Source organism: Mycteria americana, chromosome 6 (genome assembly GCF_035582795.1).
Source record: "Mycteria americana isolate JAX WOST 10 ecotype Jacksonville Zoo and Gardens chromosome 6, USCA_MyAme_1.0, whole genome shotgun sequence".
In the NCBI taxonomy this organism is placed as follows: Eukaryota; Metazoa; Chordata; class Aves; order Ciconiiformes; family Ciconiidae; genus Mycteria; species Mycteria americana.
The window spans coordinates 53,145,415-53,165,774 of NC_134370.1; the positions used below are offsets into that span (position 1 = coordinate 53,145,415).

Here is a 20,360-nt window from a genome sequence, read left to right on the forward strand (position 1 = left end):
GACAAAATGAGAGTTCTATGGTAGAAAATAAAAGTAAAACCTAAAGGAAGTGTCTTTACATCACCTTAGATGTTCACAGAACATTTTCAAGATCGACACAGAATAAAACCTACTCAAATTCAGCATTCACGTAGAAACATTTTAATATATACAAGATGCAACATACATAAAAAGGTAAATTACAATTTCAGTTTATGAACAGAGAGTGATTTCTGCTGCTTCTGTTTCTTCTTTAATTTGTTTGCGTCTTTGATTTGCATTTTTACTTGATCTTGTAGTTGAGAAAAGAAAGCCTGAGATGATTTTAAGACCTTGTCTTTACCTTCATCCTGTCAATGGACAAAATATTTGTTATAACCAAGAAATGTACAAACAGTACCAGTACTAGTTACTCACACATAATGGTATTTGAGTTTAAAAAAAAAATAAAAAATTGATAACTGATTTTCAAAGGGTATTTTTCACTGCATTCTTATACCACTCCTGCTATCTAAGGAAGTAAAGAGTATGATCCCTTTCTAATTAGCAATTAGCATGGTAGGTAAGAATAGGCATCAAGAAGAGATCTTTGCACATCATGAGCTACAACTACATATCTATATTTTGTGTTCTGCTCTCCTTTGGAAAAGGTAAGCACAAACATTTTAGAAGTAATCAAATAATTTTTCCTATTAGTTTCTAATACCTCAAAATTTCAGAGATTTAAAAAATTTAATTTATAAGGCATCATAGGTGGTACACAAGTTTACTGTTTTATAGTATGCAAAACAAAATCAATCTGATGAGATTATAGAGAAGGCTCCACAATAAGTAGAAAGTAAAATAGGAATATTCTATTTTGAGATAGCTTAAGTTACTCAAAGCTTAGAAAGAACTAAATAGAAACCTCATCTTCAATTATGCATGCAAGTAGTCCCATTTAATCAAGGGAACAGTTCAAATGCAGGAAATAAGAGCATAAGTCTTAGTATTTGCAGGAACACCATCCTGTGAGCTTTGAAGTAAATAAAAAGTAGTACCTAATGCAAACAATCATTTCTGCTTTGTGCATATACTTTAATATAGAGTAATTGTATCACACAATTTTTTCATATTTTTCCATATCGAAAGATTAAGTTGCTCACAAATTCAAATATATTTTATACTCTGAATAAGCTTCTAAAGATTCCAACAACCTTTTAGGTATGATTTATTCATAATTAAAGCAATTATATCTACATAAATATGCATTATAAACAAGGGGGTCACTGCAAAGTGCAACCAGAGCTGTATATTTTCAGGCCTCTATATTGACATCAAGCTGTCAGGATAATCAGCCAAATCAGGACTAAAAAGGCATTCAACACTACTTTGCAGAAGACAGCTACAAGTATGGATCAGAACAGTCCTTCCAAAACTGTAGTTCAAAAGAATACAGGGGAAAGCAAGGGGGGGGCGCGGAAAGAAGTATGCATCTGCCCTTTCCATGTCTTCTTCCTACCTCTTTCTTTCCAGCAGCTACATTTACCTTTTATATTTGCTCAGACATAAATAAGGAAACAAGTTTGGGTGGTAAGCAGATATACTACTTGTGCACAAGATTTTTTCAGGGGATGGAGAAAGATTAGGAGATGTAGCTGTGCCAAGAGGGATGGGAGGGAAACAAACCCTATACTCTGTAATTCTTTGTGATAAAGTTACCTTTCCTCTCTCTAGCGAAGTATTATCTATCCTTGGGATTTTAATATTCTTTAGCTGGGAAGCTCCAAGTTATACAGGACTACTTAAGAAAGCCTTACCTTGAGCAGAGATGCTTTGCCTTCTTTTGTAAGCTTTTTTAATTTTGCTGCAGCAGCTTTTTTGCTAAGTTTTGTGCCTTGTTCCGGTTTCATCTTTTCAAGAAGCTTTTGACGTTTCTCCTTTTCTCTTAGCTTCATACGTTTACGAAGCTTTTTCTTTCTTCGTTCTCGTTTTTTGTCTGTGGGAGTCTTTTCTGCATCTGTTTTTACATCACCAGCTTTGTTCTTTTCCTAAAGAGAACAAGATCTCTAGATCCGTAAGCGTGCAAAAGACAAGACTCACTTCACAGTACTCAAATCTGTCTTAATTTCAAGTGGTTAGCCAGCTCAGGGCAATGCCGCATTAAGGCAAAGACCAAAAACTGGCAAAAGTTGGGAAGTGAGATTTGTACAATTGATCGAAGACACGCTAATTGCTCTTCCCTATTGTCATTTAGCTTTCCCTTTCCAAATACTCATATATACGTTGGGAAAATAAGTTGCCATCACATAATAGTTGAGAACAAAAATGAAGCATAATATTATGGCGTAGTGTAGCCAAATAAAATTAACTTTCCTCTCCTTCCAGTTATGCAAAACAAAACAAAAAAAAGCACACACCTGCCCCCCACAAAACCTCAACAACAACCAACACCAAAATGCTAGGCAAGAAGGTCCACAAGGTGAGGAACCCAGGGTGGGAGGGGGCACAATTCTCCCATTGATCTAGCAGCCAGCACACCCTTCTACCGACGATACAGATCCTCTACAGATCCTTACATGACTTTTATTTATATTTACCTTGATCTCCTCTGGTGCTAAGAGAGCAGCATCACTAACAGCAACAGGTGCTACTTCTTCCATACTTATAGCTGGAAGGTTCGAAACTATTTTAACTTCTGGCACAGGCTAGAAATAAGGAAACATATTCAGGACTGAGCACACCATCTCACAGCAGCTTACAGCTAAGTGAAGATACTAAATATTTGGTTTTGTTTAAAGGCAATTATAGTGCATTTAATATGAAATAAGAACAAGCTCAATAACACTCAATGTTTACTTTACTTTCCATTTCCCAAATATATTTTAAAGTATCTAGTTTCAAAGAGGGGGAAAAAAACCCTCCAACTTTATGAAACTTATGTACTTACTGGTTTGGGTGTGAAGTGGAAGTTACAAAGTGCATCCAACTTCAGGAACAGTGAATCCATCATTTCCTGAATTTCTTTGTGTTCGGGATTTTCTTCCTCTTCAGTCTTTTGCTGCATTAATAACGCAATGTTACTGCAACACCATTCGTAAAGCTATTTTACTTCAGCAAGACTAATAACACCACAATATACAATTCAGAGCCATTTCACTGGCAAACGCTCAGAGAAAGATTGAAGTACTTCCACAAAGCTGAAAGCAGAGTTAGCAGTGTACAAATGAAGATATAAGATTATGTGATGTGAACTTCAAACTGAAAGGAATGGCATTGCTTACGTTACCTGGTGAAGTTTCATGTATTCTTGCTCATAGATCTCAGCAAGGCTCAGTTTACTCTTTTCATGATCCAAAGTGATACGTTTCTTGTATTCAAAAGCCTCCTCTTTTGGTTTTTCTTTCGGTACTACATCATCCCATGCCTGAGAAAGTCATAAATTAATGACCAAAGGCAACTACAGTCAAGTATCAGGTGCTACAGCTTATTTAGAACATTTTCCATATTACTTATCTGACACGTTAACTAGTTTATGCATGTGGTTTCCGAGGAACTCATCAAGTTTCACACTTTCATTTGAAAAAAAAAAAAGTAATAAAAGACTTATAGCTCTAGCTTGTGTGCTTATTTTTAGTGGATTGGGGTAAAAATTGTGTAACAACTATGTAATTTTCTTAAGCACATAAATACGCTCCCCCCATACGCACCAATTTTTATTCAACTAACAATAAGCCTCAACAAGCTGTGGGATACAAGTCTTATCAGTGGCTTTTAAGAAAAATTAAGTAAACAATTGAGTTTTGGTTAGCATTCAGAATGCTCAGAGCACTACAGTTACAGTCATAGAAAAAATTTACAGACTGGCATTATATTCCAAATAAACTCCTTATAGCTTTATCCGCAAATACTCATTTTTTTGAAGCGCACCAAAACCTAGCATGTAACAGGCACGTAAAAACAGAGCTCCTTAGAAATCTAAAGACACATTCCTCAAGGCAAAAGAATAAAACAACCACTTGCAGAAATTAAGATAACTCTACACCTAACATTTTAAGAGCTTTAAACTCGTCCTTGGAATGTGAATCAAGTCTATGAACAAAATAGGGAGGAACAAGTAAGATAATATTAACCTCATCCAATATTCTCTGTTTAATGATGTCTTCAAGCTGAAAAGTAGTTTCTTCCGTGATCACAGGTGCTGAGAGGAGAAAGAGAAGAATTTTAAGATTAACATTTCTCCAGCAATAAATACTTTTTGTTCTATGCAGAATAAACAACAGAAAAAGAAAGTAAAGCCTTAACAAAAATGTAGTAATTGAAGGTGAGGTAAGTAAATAATGTTTTCCTCTATCTTGAAGAGAGTAATTATATTATGTAAGGCTTGTAAATGACTAAATCTGCCACCAAATTAATGAACTTTCAGTTAAGTTAAAAATGAACAAAAAAATTATACCTTCCTGCAGTTTCCAACACGAAAATGCACAACCTCAAGAACGCACCGAGAAGTTTAACTTACTGTTTTGTTATCCAGCTCTTGAGTCACAGGTGTTTTCAGCAAGGTCCAAAGGGAAGAAAACCCAATATGGTATGCAACATGCTTTCAGGAAAGGCATCTCTCACTACTTACCCATTCGGACTGCATGGTCAAAAAGTACCGTTTCCTCCAAAAGGCTGTTTTCAGGTCGTTTTTGTCCAGTCACTTCTCCTTTAAGCTGCCAAGGTTTCTCCTCTAACAACTCTTCTTCTAAACTTTTTATTTTTTTGCTCATCTGAAAACCACAATTTCCTCATAAGTTTAAAACATAGAGCTCACAAGTAAACTCAAGGCAAGAAATTAATAGTTATTTCAGGTACTTCTAACTCCTCCTCACATAAAGATGAGGGAATATATGACTGCATATAAATCCGATGTAGATAAGACACTTCCCCCCCCCCCCCCTTAATTTGTAGATAAAACACTTTTTCCCCCTTACTTTGTAAATAGCCTATTCATAGTTGCCAGACTTTGAACAAATCACACAATCATTTAAAAAAAAAATAAATTTGCCACTGTTTCAAAGTATTAGCAAAATAAAAAAAAAGTTACCTTTTCCTGTCTCTTCTCAAAAGAAGACTTTATTTCACTGGGATCAATGCCCTTCTCTAATTGCATATCAGTAACATCTTCTGTTTCACTGTCATCTGGCAAACTAAAAGTAACTTTTTTAGAGGCTTCTTTACTTCTCATATTCTCCATCATCATTTCATTCATATCCTCGACCCTGTAACATTAAAATTTAATATACAATAAAGGTTGAAAAGCCTCTATAATTTTTTACATGAAGATACTTCAGCCATTAGATGTTTACCTGTTACAACTAACCCACAGTTAAGAAACACAATAGGCTTTCACTGAAACCTAAAGGCAGGAGACACTAGGGAAACCTCTATATATTAAAAATAACTTTCAAAAACTGAAGTTACAGCTATTAAATGATTTATTCAAATAGATATCAAGAGACAATACTCTAAAGATAAGTAAATAAACTACTTTTTAAATACTGTGACAATGCAAACCATGAACATAGTGACCTTGGAATTCACACTTTATTTTCTACTTCAGTGTAAAATTACAAGGACATTTTAACTGCAAATAATGCATATACTTACTCAGACATGCTTTCTTCATTCTCCTCTTCAATAGCACTGTCTGCTTCCTCTTCCTGATCATCTTCAACATCATTAGCTACTAAATCATCATTGTCATCGACTGGATCAAAGAAATCTTTGTATGTCAAGTCTCTAGAACTCTTAATTGGCTAAGAAGAGGAGAGGAGAAAAAAAAAACCAAACCAAAACTGTTAGACTGACAGAAGTCTAAGGGTATTCTGTCTTCTAAAGTCTTTAGCAGCTGGGGAACAGCACTACTTGTATAACAGGAATTCAGTTTACTGAAGCATTAACCTGTGGTAGGGCATCTTAGTAAAACTAATCTCTTTTACAAGTACTTAAAATATTCTACCACTTAAATTAATTTCCAATTTCAACATATACAGAAGTCAAAGAGCGGTAGATTTTGCCAATTATCTGTTGGAATACATACACATTTCCTTATACACTGGGCATAGTTCTTACTTGCTAGTGACGCTCTCTGGTAATATTAAATAATAAAAGATTTATTTTTGAAACAAATACTCAGCAACTTAAGTTAAATCAGAGTTACAAAGCCATGTCCCTGGAAAAAGAAGTTGCCAAAAGCCCTTTGCTATGTATCAGTCACCGTAGTGATCTCTAATTGCCAGATGTCAATGCTGAGTGACACATCTTTTTCATTTGCTGGGTCACCTATTCTGCCAGTTCTGCAAGGTCACTTATTTCTTCTGACATGCTACCTCTTCCATTATTCATGCAAAAACCCAAGACCCATCTAAAGAGAGACTGGAATAGCATGACGGTATGTTCGCCTACACTAGGACATTTTGATAACACATATTCATGTCAAGTATATTATTAAAGTAAAGCTTCACAAGTAATCATTAGTCATCTAAGGAAATTTAACTTGGTGGTTTCTACTCAGAATTCAACAATTTATAGTCACCCTAATGGATATCAGATCTTGATTTGAAGGAAAAGAGAGATCAGAATATTAATTTACTGATATTCTTACTTTGACTTTAGCTTCTTCAGACTCTTCTTCCTCATCATCTGAGAGGATGTCTTCAAAATAATTAATATCTTCTTCCTCCTCCCTGTTTTCCTTCTCTGCATGTTCTAAAAAAGCTTCCATCTCAGCCAGCTTGAAAAACTTGTCATCCACTATAGATTTTCTTCCCATTTTTTTCAGTGTGGTTTCCTTGGCTGTTTTAGTTTGTTGCTCCAGTGCTTCAATATCAAAGTCAATATCAGAATCCTCATCACTGTATTTCTGCATTATGCTTTCTCTGAGTTTACTTTGCTTTTCTTTAGCTTTAGTTTTATCTTTTGTATAAACATTCTTCTGTTCAGTTTCTGCTTCCATGATGTTGCCTTCCAATTCCTTGTCACTGCTGGTCTCTGCATCAGAGCCATCCTCTTCCTGGTCTGAGAAAAGGCAAAGATCTTCATCCTCGGCATCCCTTGCAATGGATTTCTTGAAGAAATCGAGAACTGCGTTGTTCTGGAGCTCTAGCTGTTGCCAAATCTGTTCTTCATCAAAATTTTCTATCACCAGCTCTTTTAGAGGACCCCCACGAACTATATTACTTCCCAGAGCTTTATTCAAATCATAGAGAGTCTTTGTTAATGCTCTGAAGTCAGCAGCCAGTCCATCTTGCACACTAAAAGTAGAAAAAAAATTAAGAGCTTTAAAAAGCACAACAGTTAATATTTTTTATTTTCTATTTTGCAGAATTCACTAGCTTTCATTCATTTTACACCTTCCATTAAGTTAATCACATGGTCACGCCGTAGCTCTTTTTATATCTGCTTAGGTACTTTGGTGCTACAGAATAGCACCTTTCAACAATTACTGCTATTGCTTAACTTTCTGCACATGTCTTGGAGTACTGCTACTAAACATTCCTAGAAATAGACATAATTATTAAGCCTTTCAGCTTTGTGTATGAAGTAACAGCTGGACAGAATATTCTCTATAGTTGCATCTTATTACATCTTGATCATATTTAAGCACTCCAGACGCTTTGGAGAAGTAAATAGTATAGCACTAAACACTTCAAACATCCAAGACACAGACCCTTGGTTTTAAAAAGGTAATTGTGTTCCTCCAATGCCTTACTCCTCAGCTTTTATATTTGGGTAGTCTCTTCCTGTTTCTTCTGTAGAGCTACCAATGCTTCAACATAGCTGGCTGAAACAGAAACCTCCGTTTCCTAATTCCCGAACGCTGAAGAAAGGAATAGGATACTGCAGCAGCCGTGGCAGAAGCCCCAGCCAGGTCTCGACGCTGTTAATGGCGCGTTTCAGGAGAGCTCTGCGGTACCGGGGGTAGCCGAGGAGCGCCGGCCGGCCGGCTGGCACGAGGTCTCCCCTCCCCGAGCACTGAAGCCTACACAAATCGCAGAGCGCTACGGGCACACACACGGTCCGGCATTTGGGGGCTCCCCAGACCCCGGGAAACCCGCAGCCCCGCAGTACCTGAGGAAGCGCTCCGGGCGCGCCGCGGCAGCACCCGCCACCCTGAGGCACGTCTCCAGACCCTTGACAGCCGCCATCTTCCCGCCGGCCGCGGCGCGTGGAGCGACCTGGCACCGCCTCCCCGAGGCAGCCGGCTGAACGGTCCGGACGACTCCCGCGGCCGACGCCAAGGTTCCGCATACAGGAGTTCCGCCGCGCGGTGTTTTACACCCACAGAGCCAGGAGCCGGCCCGGCCCGCCTCCCAGTCCGTGCTTTTGTCACAGAACCGCCTCGTTTATTCGTGTCACACCCGCTTCTTCAGGTGGGCCTGCTCGCGTTCGCACTGAACCGCAAGCAGGGTATTGCAGAGTCATCTGCTGATGCTTCCTCCCCTTGGAAGAAGAGCGTGGTATTGCTCTACATTGGGATGTTCATCAGCGCTGAAAAACCTGCTCTAAATATAGTAAAGCTACAGTCTTCTTACTTGGCAGTTTTGTCTCTCCGACCTAGATACAAGGGCTATTTTGGAACCACACATTTCCAGCTGATTCTGTGAGCAAAATGCCCGTTGTTATCTGACATCTCCAAGCTCCCAGCTAACTAGGCACGCATTCACACGCCTACGCAATTGGCGAGCACTGCCCAGCGTTCAACTGCTTTGTTATTTTACATCACATAGTTTCCTTAAAGTTCATTTTATAAAGTCAAATTAAGCACTACACCCACAGACCCTGGTGAAGAAGCTGCTGCTGCAGCTGGAGGAGACGATCCATTCCTCCACCATGCTGCAAAATGCCTTAGCAGGGGCTGCCTCCCGGGCTGCACTCACCCGGCCTGCCGCGTTCCCAGTCATCTGCAGCCGTTCAGCACCTGGACCCAAAAGTGTGACAAACCTTCTAACTTTGTTCTTGCTGTTGTCTCTGCCGTTCCTCTGCTGCTTTCATGTTTCCTTCCTACCAAAAAAATAAGTCTTTTCAGTGCTATGCAACTTCTGCGTGTCCTCTCATTGGGACTTCGTACCCTCAAAAAAACATTGTGTGGAGCAGGGCCCAGCCAGTTGAGGCATGAGTATGACCCATACCTGTGCTTCTCTGAACATCATAAGCATATCTGACATTTTACAACCTGGGCTGGAAGCAGAAAGTGTCATGTACCGATGGGACTTTCAAATACCCATTTTGAACACTGATTTTGAGCTGCACTTTTAATTATTCAAATATTATCAGATTTGAAATGGCACAAGCTGTTGATACATTTACGATCTATCACAGCAACTTGCAATGTTTTACGCCCCTGACACAAGAAGGAACAGAACACCAGAAGACAGCCTGCTCATTGTCCCAAGTCTCTTCTGCACAATGCTTTAGTCAGAAAACTTTCTCTCTACATATGTTCCCTGCTATAGCTGACCTCTTTTGCACTTTCCTTTTCAAATAAATACAGTGCCCAGAGCTGCCCCTGCAGAGGCGAGCGGCACCACGGCTGAGGCTCGCTGCACAGCCGCCTCCCCCCAGTCAGGCATCGGCTTCAGCTCCAGGGCGGCCGCCCCGGGTCGCGCACGCTGGCTGGCAGCGGCCGTAGCGGCCGCCCCTGCGCGGTGCAGCTTCTCCTCTGGTAAAGGCACCGGGCGGCTCCCCCACCCGCCCCAGCGAGGGCTCACCAGCCCCTCGCCGTGACACAGCCATTGTCACCGCCGGTGCCCTCGTACCAAGACGCTCCGGTGGCGCCGGTCCTACAAACACAGCCGCGGGCTGTCACCGCGACGAAGGGCTCCCTGTCCGGGCACGCCTTCAGCTCTGGGCGGCCGGGGGACGGCTTGGCCCCGCCGGGGAGGGGGGCGGCGGCCGCCGCTGTGGTGACGGCGGAGGGCGGCCGCTTACCCGCGACCAGGCCCCGCCTGCCTGCGGCCGGGCTGGGTGCGAGCGGCGGGGCGGCGAGATGGCGGCCTCCCTGGGGCGCGCGGCGGCCGGTAACGCGGGGGCCGGGCAGACCGGAGGCGGGGCGGGCGGCGGGGCCGGTGAGGGCCAGCGCGACCTCAGGGCCGGGCACGGGGCGGCCGCGGGGCTCGGTGCCCGCTCCGGCCTAGAGCTCTTGCCCCGTGGCGGCGGGCACTCCCTCTTCGCGCAGGGGCCGGGCGGGCGGGCCGTCAGGGCGGGATCACGCCGCCCCTGCGCGCCCTGAAGTGCGGGAGCGTGCCCGAGGCTCTCCGTGAGAGCCTTACAGGCCCCAACAAAACAATTGCCTTTATAAATAAAACCAAGGTCTTCTGATCCAGATGACAGATACATTAACAACTGACATTATCTGGCCTAGAATAAACTTAGGCAGCAAACTCCAAACTTAAGGTGCAAGGAGGAGCTTGTCTTTTTACGGTCCAACTTGGTGGTCAAATGCAAAATCATCTCCCATTCATTATAATTATCTGGACCATTCACTCTCTTAATAGTAAGTAATGGCAGGTTAAACTCACCTTACCTAAACCACCCTGTTTTACTCGGTAGCCATAGACTGCAGAAGAAAAGTGAATGAGAGACTCAGTGCTGTCAGTGATCAATCAGTGGGATACTGGGAATGAAAACACCTTTGTATAATTGCACTTTGACGGAAGAAACCAGAGCTGCAGCAAACTGAGACTCAGTTTCTAGGACCTATGGAGCCCATGCAATTCCCAAAAGCCACTCCAGCACAGAGCAGAGCAGCACTGTGAATGACCTCAGCCTTTTGGCTGGCAAAGTTTCCAAGATGCTAATGCCACCTTAAAAGTTCTGGGATTTAAGAATGGCCAGACTATGCCCTTTCTCCATTTGGTCCAGAGAGCTACAGCTCTGGTCCACACAGCCCCTGTATGCCAAACTCCCTATGGCGACAGCATCCTTTCCATGCTTGGGAGTTTTTCTCAACCTGAAATGGTTGACAACAGAGCAGTGCCCAGTGACAAGGTTCTTCTTACTGCAACCCACAGTTGTATAACCTCCCCATAGAGAACGTGACAGAATTCAGTTGGATTTGGCTTGCGTTTGACTACTTAGCCATGTAAGTCAATGAACACTGCTCCACCTAAGGAGCAACAAGCCTATGAATAAACATTTGAAGGATGAGGATCTCATTTTATGGGGTACTTTAGACTTGTTACTTCATGTTCGTAATCTGCTCAAGAATGAAATCTGCTGAAGAATCTGCTGAAGCTGAAGAAGCTGCTGAAGAATCTGAATGAAGCTGAAGAAGGTGACATACATTGTGCAGTATCACTGAGGCTAGGAAGCCAGCAATCATATATGAGAGCAGGGTCAGCTGAATCTTCTCTAAAGCACAAAATATCTAGAAAAATTCAGATTTGGTTGTGTGTGTTTGAAAAATGAGGTCTTGAAAGAAACCAGTAGGGGCAAATGCTGTATATACCAGGACAAGCAACTGCATGTGTGAATTTGGTCAGCATATGCAAGTTTTTCAAGCAGGACAGATACTTGGATAGATACTTTATTCACAGTGTCTACTGGCTTCAAAAGAAGCAAAGTCATTTTTTTTAACACTGGAGAAAGTAAAGAATTACTTGAGTAATTCTGTAAGTCAGTGGATAAATGCTTTTGTGATTGAAGAATTTAGCAACAACAGTTAATAGGACTAGTTTTGTGATATATGCATAAATATAAGTGAGTGTTTCCTGAAACATGGAAGTGATGGGGTTTCAATCTGAAGTTTGCTGAAAAGCTTTCTTTTTCACTGCAGGGTCATCTTTTGATTATTGGGTTAGAAGAAGAAGATTAGAATTTTAAGTAACTAATCTATATAGTTACTAATCTATATAATGCAAGAAAAATACATGCTTTTTGTTTAATCTTAGTCAATTCATACTGGTAATTATGGGTTTAAAATTAAAGCTCTATATGCATATGACTAGAGCTAGGATAAATTCACAAGACTTTATAGAATAAAGTAAAAACACCCCCCAAACCTGCTGAAGAGTCCTCTGCCCCAACATACTCGTAGGAAAAATATATAGACTTCGACCACCCAATCCATTAAGTGAGAGGAGGAAATGGGGACATGCATAAATAATATTGTCATATGAGTGGGCATTTAAGTGTCTTTGACTTTACAAGAATCCTAGGAATATACTTCACTTTTTCAATCTATTATCTTTCCAGGAAACACCACAAAAAACAAATGTTTCTTGGGCAGAACCCAACAGAAATAGCATTTTCTATTATTTTTGCTTATTGCTTCAGCAATAGCTGAGTAACAGTCTGTCTCTCTACTTTCTGTCAATTTACTTGAAAATAGACAAAATACAAATTAAATTATAATAACCATGTAGTCATATGCCCTGTGTGAAGTACAGCAAGAATTATAGATGGGAGATGTCAAAAAGAAGGGAAAAATCCCGGCCTTTCCCATCAGTAAAGACTGCTTGAAAAATCTACATTAGTAGTATTTCTACTGAACTGTGGTCTATTAATATTTGGAAGAAGGAATGAAACAATAAAAGGCTCTAGGAAACATAACAAATGATATAATATGTGGTCCTTATCTTTCAATGGATTTTTCTCTTTTGGAGAATGTTGACCTCCTCTAAGTGGAAAACTATCTCTTGCTTCAGCAAGAATTGAATCAGGTCTTAAGAAATTATTGTAGGAAACAGAGCTACTTATGTAGAATCTTAGGTGGACAGAAAAGACTGTATGGCGGGTGTTTGGGGTTATTTTATTTTTTAATGCATTAGTTACTCTGGTGATCTGGTCAAACTCTAGTCTAGTTAATTATCCATGCCGCTAATTATGCCAACTAGATACTGCATGTTTCTTATTTTGTACATTATAAAGCATTGCATAGTATCGCTTCCTCAGGCAGTTGCTTTGTTCATCCCTGATACAGCTGCATTTAGATGGCAAGTCTACCTACAAAATAGTTTCAGCATAGACATTTGAAAAACAAGAATTTTTCTTCTGTGTAGAAGTTGCTAGGGGATTTTGTTTAACATGTAAAAAGTTAAAAGTACTTGGAAATACTGAGTTGCTCTACTATGCCAGTATGATAGCCTAAAGGTAACAAGTGAAAAAGAATTGTCCAGAACTGGCTGTGATGAAGGAGATGACAGGATGTACTGTGTGAAAGGCTGTAAGAAATATTTCAGGGCTTGCAGAATTGGACAAGTTTCTGGAAATTATGAATGTAGGATGTTGATTATTATCTAATGATTCTGAATAACTTACTTTTGTGATACTAAGTCTTGGGAAGTATGTACATTGCGTGTCGTAATTTTAAGTCTCAAATACACAGAAACACTTCTTCCATCACAGCACAGTGCTCAGAAAGACTTAGATTTAAGGACTGCATCAGTTGTCTTTGTGAAGAAAAACTGATAGCTGTAGAGTCTTGAACTCCTGTGAAATGGTAGTTCTCAGTTTCATACAGTGAAGCTAGCTGATTAATTACAGCTACTACTAACCTTACAAAGAGTCTAAAGAAATGCAAGCCAGGCTATCCTGAGTGTATTGCAAAGCATCCAGAATCTCAGTGCATCCTTGGCACAACCTCTTAGCAAAATAGCACATTTATAAATTTAAAGCTAAGAATGCCTCAAAGACTTCCAAAGTGCCAAGATGCCTCTAGCTTGGCCTTGAGGCACTGGGAACTCTGACATGGCCTAAAGCAAACTGGCATGAAATTAAAATGTGGCTTTTATGAATATATTCTTTCATCTAATTCTAATTCTGGTGCTAGAAACAACTGATATGATCACTATTTCTCCCCTACTCCCAACCTCTCCAGATTCTAGTACTCTGACAGATTAATTTTTAATGTAATTCATTTGTAAGTATCCTCATTTTATCTTTTTTTTTGTGACTTACGAAAAAAAAACCAAGCAACCCTAGACCCTAGAATGATTTGTGAGCAATGCAGCAATTTGACACAGATAGTGCAAAGTTCAGTACTGCCTTGTCAGAGCAGTCTGTGAAGAGTTGTGTAGATATCTAAGCAGTTTTTCATGGCACTGAGTTTCTCCATGACTTCTCCATCTTTTGTCTACATGTTAGCCCTTACCTTTGTGTCATATGGTCATCCAATATTTTTTTATAATTAACTTTTCATTTATGGTGAGCCAAATCATACTATTTTTCTTTTGTAAGTCACACTGAAGTCAGTGGCATTAGTTGCATTAAAATATTCTAAATTGTTATTGGTCAGTTGGACATGATGTTGTTCACAGTACTTAGAACTGAAATATTTCTAAGCATCTTGAAACAGATCAGTGAAACTAAGTGTAAGACCTATATGGCATCTGAAAAGTAAGAAGGGCAAATGACTTAACCATTGGAGAAAGAGAAAATAAGAAATCAAACTCAGGAGATTTTAGGATTTTTAGGATTCCTTAAGCCTCACAGGCAACATGACATTTCTTTCCTTGCTCGAGTCAGTTTTGACAGCGGAGAGCTCAAGTCTTTTATCTTTTGGATCTTGCACTATCAGTTCTGTCCAAGGTTTTATTTCAGTTTTCTTGTTTGTTTGTTATAATTTCTAGATGTATAGGCATATCCTCATTTCTTTCTCTATTTTGTAAGAAGCTCTGAAAAATTCAGAAGTCACTTTTAAGTACATTATACAGTTGACCGTTACATTTGGCCATGTATTCCTCTTTTTAACAGGCATATGTCAGCATTTACATCAAATTTGTGTGGGTTTTTTTTTAATACTTGTGAATAATTACATACATAATTACATAATTTTCATTGAGCTGTTAGTACTACAGAATAATTCTTTCCTTGATCTCAGTCTACCTTCATCTTTGCACACTGGTGTGCTTATGACATAGGAGTTATATAGGCCTCATTGAAAGGGGAAAGAGCAGATATTGGTTCTTTCACAAAAGCATTATATTGGTGCTATTCACTTTTTTTCAGGGCTTCTTACCAGGTTGCAGACTTCAGCTCCCACAATACGAACTCTATCATCATCGAATTCCTTTCCTCAAAACATTCCAAGCTGTTTATGGAAACTGGGCCGACTTAATCATGTAGCAATTGCAGTACCTGATTTGGAGAAAGCTCAATCTTTGTATAAAGATGTGCTAGGAGCACAGGTGAGCGAGACTGTTGCTCTTCCCGAACATGGTGTCTACACTGTTTTTGTGGAGCTGGGAAATACAAAGCTGGAACTTCTACATCCTTTAGGAGAGCAAAGTCCCATTGCAAGCTTTCTGCAAAAAAACAAGACTGGAGGAATGCATCATATCTGCATTGAGGTACTTTAACACAATATATCATAATAAGATAGAGATATTAAAGTATGCGTAATTTTGTCATAGGTTTGGCCTGTGTCAAGAACAAATATATAAGGCTGTCGTATTTGTGAGAATTTATATTGCACAAGAAGAAGTCTTAAAAGTGCCTTTTTTCTGTTTTGGAAATTACAGTTCAATTTCATGATCTATGTGATGTTTTTTTCCTCTTTTATGCTATAAAGATTAAATTGGGGAAGGGAGGGTTAAGTATCCAATGTGGAAGGTGGACAAGCCCAAGGGCTTGTGAATAGTGTTTGACAGGTGTCAACTTCCTCACATAGAAAGGACATACACTGGAAAAAGATGGAGTTGTAAGTTTAAGCTAAGGCATAGTTTAGATTTTCAGAAGTTTCTTCCTGTTTGATAATTAGTTAATTGCATACAGAAGTCAAAAAAGATTGTCAGATGTACTTACCAAACAGCAGTAAAGTCTCCAGAGTTTCTTCTGTCCTGTTCTTCCTTGTCCATCAAAGAGAGATTGGTCTGGAAGTACACAAGATGTAAAGGTGCTGGGTAAAGTAGTTATCTTATTTAGTATACTCATGTTTTTGTGTAGATGTTTGATGTTTGAAACAAAATTTCATGCTGCTGCCTATGATACATGTTTTTAATATTTTACAGATCTGAGTCTTGCAAACATTATTTCATGCAAAGTTTAATAATAAAAAGTAATGGGATTACTGATGTGAGTAAAAATTATTTTCAGAATACAACATAAAGACCAGTGTTTGCAGTTGCATGCTTTCATTGAGAATTGAGAAATTTTGCATATACACAGGCATTGCAATTTTTCTTACATGAAGTTTGCCTATTTGCAGATATTCAGGAAGAAGAAAATTAATTCTTTTTAAATTGACCAGTCCTGCTATAGAAATGTGAAATACCTCAGCTGAACTTAGGAAACGGGGGGTGTAGAATAAAGAAGTGATTTGCAGTAAGACTGAAAAAAACCTCCAGCCCTCCGTAAGGCCAGTAGTACTTACTTATAGGTACAAAAGAAGGAAGTTGTAGGCACTTCTCAGCAAAAGAGCTCAAAGCTCCCAAGGGTTTCAAGGATATGTAATCCCTTTTAAGACATTTCAAGAAATATTTGTTACCAGCTGAAATTGTTCTATGTAGATTCCATTTTGTATGAGAGATGATCTTGTTGCAGATAAACAAAAGATGGCTGTCAAGGGAAGTCATACTGTTAATTATGAAAATTGAGAAGACTGGGACATGCTAATTATACCGTGTTGGACAACGTAGAAGTGTTACCTTAAAAAAGAAAATTTATAACTGTATACAGGAGGTCAACCAAGCCAGGAGTCATAATCTAGCAGTTAATTTCCATTAATTGGGTGAGCTAGTGCTACTTGCAGCCAGATTTTCCTAAATGAAGTCCTGTAACTCACTAATTGATTCTCTACGTTCTCTACAGAAAAAAAATAAAAAAGAAAAAAATTGTCCTAAGTCCCTCATGTTTGTCTCCACATAAAAACAAACGGAAGATTATAGACTAATTTACATGGAGAAGAAAGCAATCCATTGTTGACCTCCTGTTTAAGTGGGACTGAAAACAGATTTGGTCACTACCATAGTCAATCAAAGAGATATTAACCTCCCTCCTCCAATTTTCCGTTCTCCTCAGAATGGAAAATCTTACAATTTCAAAGATATGTCATCTTCTGAAGTTGAGCAAAAATAGTTTTCAGAAAAACTATAAAAGAACTTCAGTGTCAACTGATTGTTCATTTGAAATTTAAAAAATATTTTGTAGAAATGTCTTTCTACAATTTTATTTTATTGCAAACAATTTTATTGCAAAAAGCTGAATTGTAAAAATTCTTTCCATACTGGAGAGGAAGCCTGACAAGTTTATCAAAATGCTTTTCATTTCTTCCTTATATCTTATTATTCAAAGGAAAATTTTAGACGGATGTTTTGATAGGGAATTTGTTTCAGACAAAATAAGCATTTTAAGAAGAAATTAAATTATTCCTGACCAGCTATAAATGAATTTAATACCTGCAATGAAATGCAGGCTGGAAGAAGAAGGTCTTGGTAGAAGAAGAGAGAAATCTGAACCTGATACTCTCCTAACACGGATACACCCACAGGCCTTCCACTGTTTACTCTCACTGCTTCCTTCGGGATGCAGTAATTCATTCCAGCTGAGCCCAGACACAGTTCCTCTTCTGGCCATCTCTGCAGGACAAGAGCAGCAGCTGCAGTGGTTTTTCTGCTTGGGGAAACAACCTGGAGGGGGCTATGGCACACATTACGCGTGCTGTTTTATTTTAGATAAAACCTGACAGTCATTTCTTTTTATTTAGCCAACTGGTAGTTGTGTGTAGGAAGAACTGTAGTGAGTTCCGAATTTTCATGAACAAAACTACTGCAAACGAGTAGGAATTAACTGACGTCTGTTCCTCTGAATTAAAGCTAGGTACTTCCTTCTTCCCTACAATGGCATCATGCAAATTTATTCACCAAGTTATGTCCAGGCACCTCAATCTTGAAAAACAGCAATGCTATTATTTTAAGTCTAGGTTTTTGTTGATTATTGACTATTGGATTTGCTAAACTGAGTGCTAATTTTACTATTTCAAAGAAGGAATGCATTTAAGGTTTGGTAAAATTCAAATTTCATCTGATGACATGACATCAGACTTAAGATCACATTATACAGCGTAGACATGTTTTTGTTAATTACATATTTCTGCAGGAAACTGTACTGAAATATTATGTTAATGGCTATTATTATAATTAAGTTCAACAGGAAAACCAGGTCATATTCTGGGTATGTTTCTGATAATTCCAAGGTTTTTCTTAGGAAACTTTATGAAGCTTAACCTACTCAGGGGAGGATATATAAATCTAAAAGAGACTTTCCTTTTACCTTCTGCCCATTGCCCTCCCTTTTCACCAGCATCTAATGAGTCAGTGTTTTGCCGTCAATTAGACAGGGAGGCATTCTTCTTTAGTTATTGATAGTTTGAAAGCAGTATGATCTTCTTAGTAATAGTAATGCAGAGTTTAGATTATTTATGGAGTCCTTATAAAGTAACAACATAAAAAAATCAATGGGCTTTGTGCATGAGTGATTTTTGTTTAATAGTTTCTAAAATACAGCACAATTTATTTAAACAATATTTTATAAAATCTTCAAATAACAAATGCAAACTTCTGGAGGATTTTTATTTTTAACACTAGATGTTTTAAAACTGGTTTATAATTTAATTTATTTTCAGAATTATATTAGAATTTAGGAATAACATTTTAGTAAGGAATTATATTATTGCTCCTAAATGTATAATCTGCATAACACAGTGTAATATGTTAATTTGTGTGAACTGTATTTTTCTTTTATAAGGTTGATGACATAAAAGCGGCTATGACAGAACTGAAGAAAAAAAAGATACGAATATTGAGCGAAGAGCCAAAAATAGGTGCACATGGCAAACCTGTGATTTTTCTTCACCCTAAAGATTGCCACGGAGTCCTTGTGGAACTTGAGGAAGCTTGAGCTGTAATATTGACAAATAAAACAATAGATTAGTTGTGAAGTTACTGAGCTGGTGCTGGGAATATTGATGTGGTATTCAGTCTTTACAAGTTCACTGCAGTTCGTGTGGATTAAGTGCAGCTTTTGAGTACTGAAATAGTGCTACAGATTTAGGGTCGTTTTTGTTGTTGTTGTTGATCTGATTTTCAGAATTAGTATGTTGACATTCTCAAATTCTTTGTGATTCTAAAGACAAACACATGAGCCAAGTTACATATGTAACATAGTAATTTATGTTCTGTTGCCTCATGTTTGCAGCATGGTTTTACCTCTGTAACCACAGAAACTGTGGTTTCTAGGTCATCCCCCATTATTTTGTTCTACATTTCAGAGCAGAGACCCACTTCTCAGTGACAACAATATAGCTTAGATATTCCCTTTAGAAATAAAGGAAAAAGGAAGATTGTATTTTCTGTTTTCACCATTCACCGTTTGTGCTTCACACTGATTGATTGGTTCATGCAATAAAAAAACCCTTATGTTATTGTATGGGTGTCTGCAATCAGTAAATAAGTTTTCCTTGGCATAACAATTACTGCCAAGGAAGTTACCAAGCATAAATCATCACTTAGTTGTTTTATGAACTCTGTGGATATGCAGGCAATGGAAGAGAAGTACCTGTGCAGTACAGTATTTCAGACTGTAATGCACTTGTCACATTTTAGTTTTTTCAGGTCTTGAGTATTTGTTTTTCAAGCTTTATCCATGGGAAGATATGTGGGAAAGACCTGAACAAATAGAGATTAGTCTTTTCACTTACTTTATAAATACTGTTTTCCTATGCAAAAGCACTTACAAAATCAGCGGAAAACACAAGTCTTGGTTACATACCCTGCCTTGAACATCAGAGAGCATGCCAGCATACTTATGTTTCTGATAGACTGCAGTCACAGTTTGTTGACTTATTCATGGACAGACTTCACTTTATTGGTGTACATTAAGCAAGCAGTGTTTGTCCTTATACTTTCTTTTATAGGTTTGTTTTGACACATCAGCTGTAGAAATTGAAGACCTGCTGTTTCTCTCTCTAGTTTTCTTAATCCTTAAAAGTCATATTTTTTCCTAGCTAAACCACAATCTGAATTTTATATTTTCCTACATCTCTGCATATACAGTGAATAGTTTCAGCTTGATATGAAGTAAGTTCATTTTAGTCTAGGAGAATTTTTACTTAATGGAAATGGAATTATTTGTGTTCTGTGTCATGTTTGCTACAACAAAATACAAGTATCATGTTGACCTGAGATTTAAACAGGGCTTTAAAGACATTGATGCTTCCTTATGAATTTTACTTCTGAAAAAAACGCTGCAAAGCCATGCATTTTTTAAAATGAGATCGTTTTGTACTCAAAATAAATACTCCTTCTGTCATATTTTAAGAAAAATACAGTCTTCTGCAGGGTTCTTGCATTTCATCAAATCACTGTTTAGAGGGTAGTTTGTGATCTAAATTCTAACTTGTTTGAATTTAGAAATCCTAA

The 20,360-nt window shown here is 38.6% G+C and overlaps 2 protein-coding genes across 2 annotated transcripts; one reads left to right on the forward strand and one right to left on the reverse strand.

Moving 5' to 3' along the window:
• Nucleotides 1-124: 124 nt before the first annotated feature.
• MPHOSPH10 (M-phase phosphoprotein 10) lies at nt 125-8,402 on the reverse strand. The gene is made up of 11 exons (XM_075505836.1): nt 8,074-8,402; nt 6,608-7,256; nt 5,611-5,759; nt 5,048-5,222; nt 4,589-4,730; nt 4,092-4,159; nt 3,248-3,385; nt 2,909-3,019; nt 2,559-2,666; nt 1,779-2,009; nt 125-329 (listed from the first exon to the last, which is right to left on the reverse strand). Exons 1-11 carry the CDS (start codon nt 8,148-8,150, stop codon nt 180-182), a joined length of 1,998 nt encoding a protein of 665 aa, XP_075361951.1. The 5' UTR covers nt 8,151-8,402; the 3' UTR covers nt 125-179.
• A 1,257-nt stretch (nt 8,403-9,659) lies between these two features.
• MCEE (methylmalonyl-CoA epimerase) lies at nt 9,660-20,360 on the forward strand. Its single transcript, XM_075505837.1, has 3 exons — nt 9,660-10,022; nt 14,953-15,293; nt 18,688-20,360. Exons 1-3 carry the CDS (start codon nt 9,992-9,994, stop codon nt 18,838-18,840), a joined length of 525 nt encoding a protein of 174 aa, XP_075361952.1. The 5' UTR covers nt 9,660-9,991; the 3' UTR covers nt 18,841-20,360.

Bases quoted from the DNA above. Each gene is read 5' to 3' on its own strand.
- MPHOSPH10 (XM_075505836.1), bottom strand. From the start codon at position 8,150: ATGGCGGCTGTCAAGGGTCTGGAGACGTGCCTCAGGGTGGCGGGTGCT. The intron at 3,386-4,091 runs GTTAATATTATC...TGACTTTCTCAG, and splicing joins AACAGAGAATATTGGATGAG to GCATGGGATGATGTAGTACC. The intron at 2,667-2,908 runs GTAAGTACATAA...CCTTATTTCTAG, and splicing joins TCCACTTCACACCCAAACCA to CCTGTGCCAGAAGTTAAAAT.
- MCEE (XM_075505837.1), top strand. From the start codon at position 9,992: ATGGCGGCCTCCCTGGGGCGCGCGGCGGCCG. The intron at 10,023-14,952 runs GTAACGCGGGGG...ACTTTTTTTCAG, and splicing joins CCTGGGGCGCGCGGCGGCCG to GGCTTCTTACCAGGTTGCAG. The intron at 15,294-18,687 runs GTACTTTAACAC...TTCTTTTATAAG, and splicing joins TGCATCATATCTGCATTGAG to GTTGATGACATAAAAGCGGC.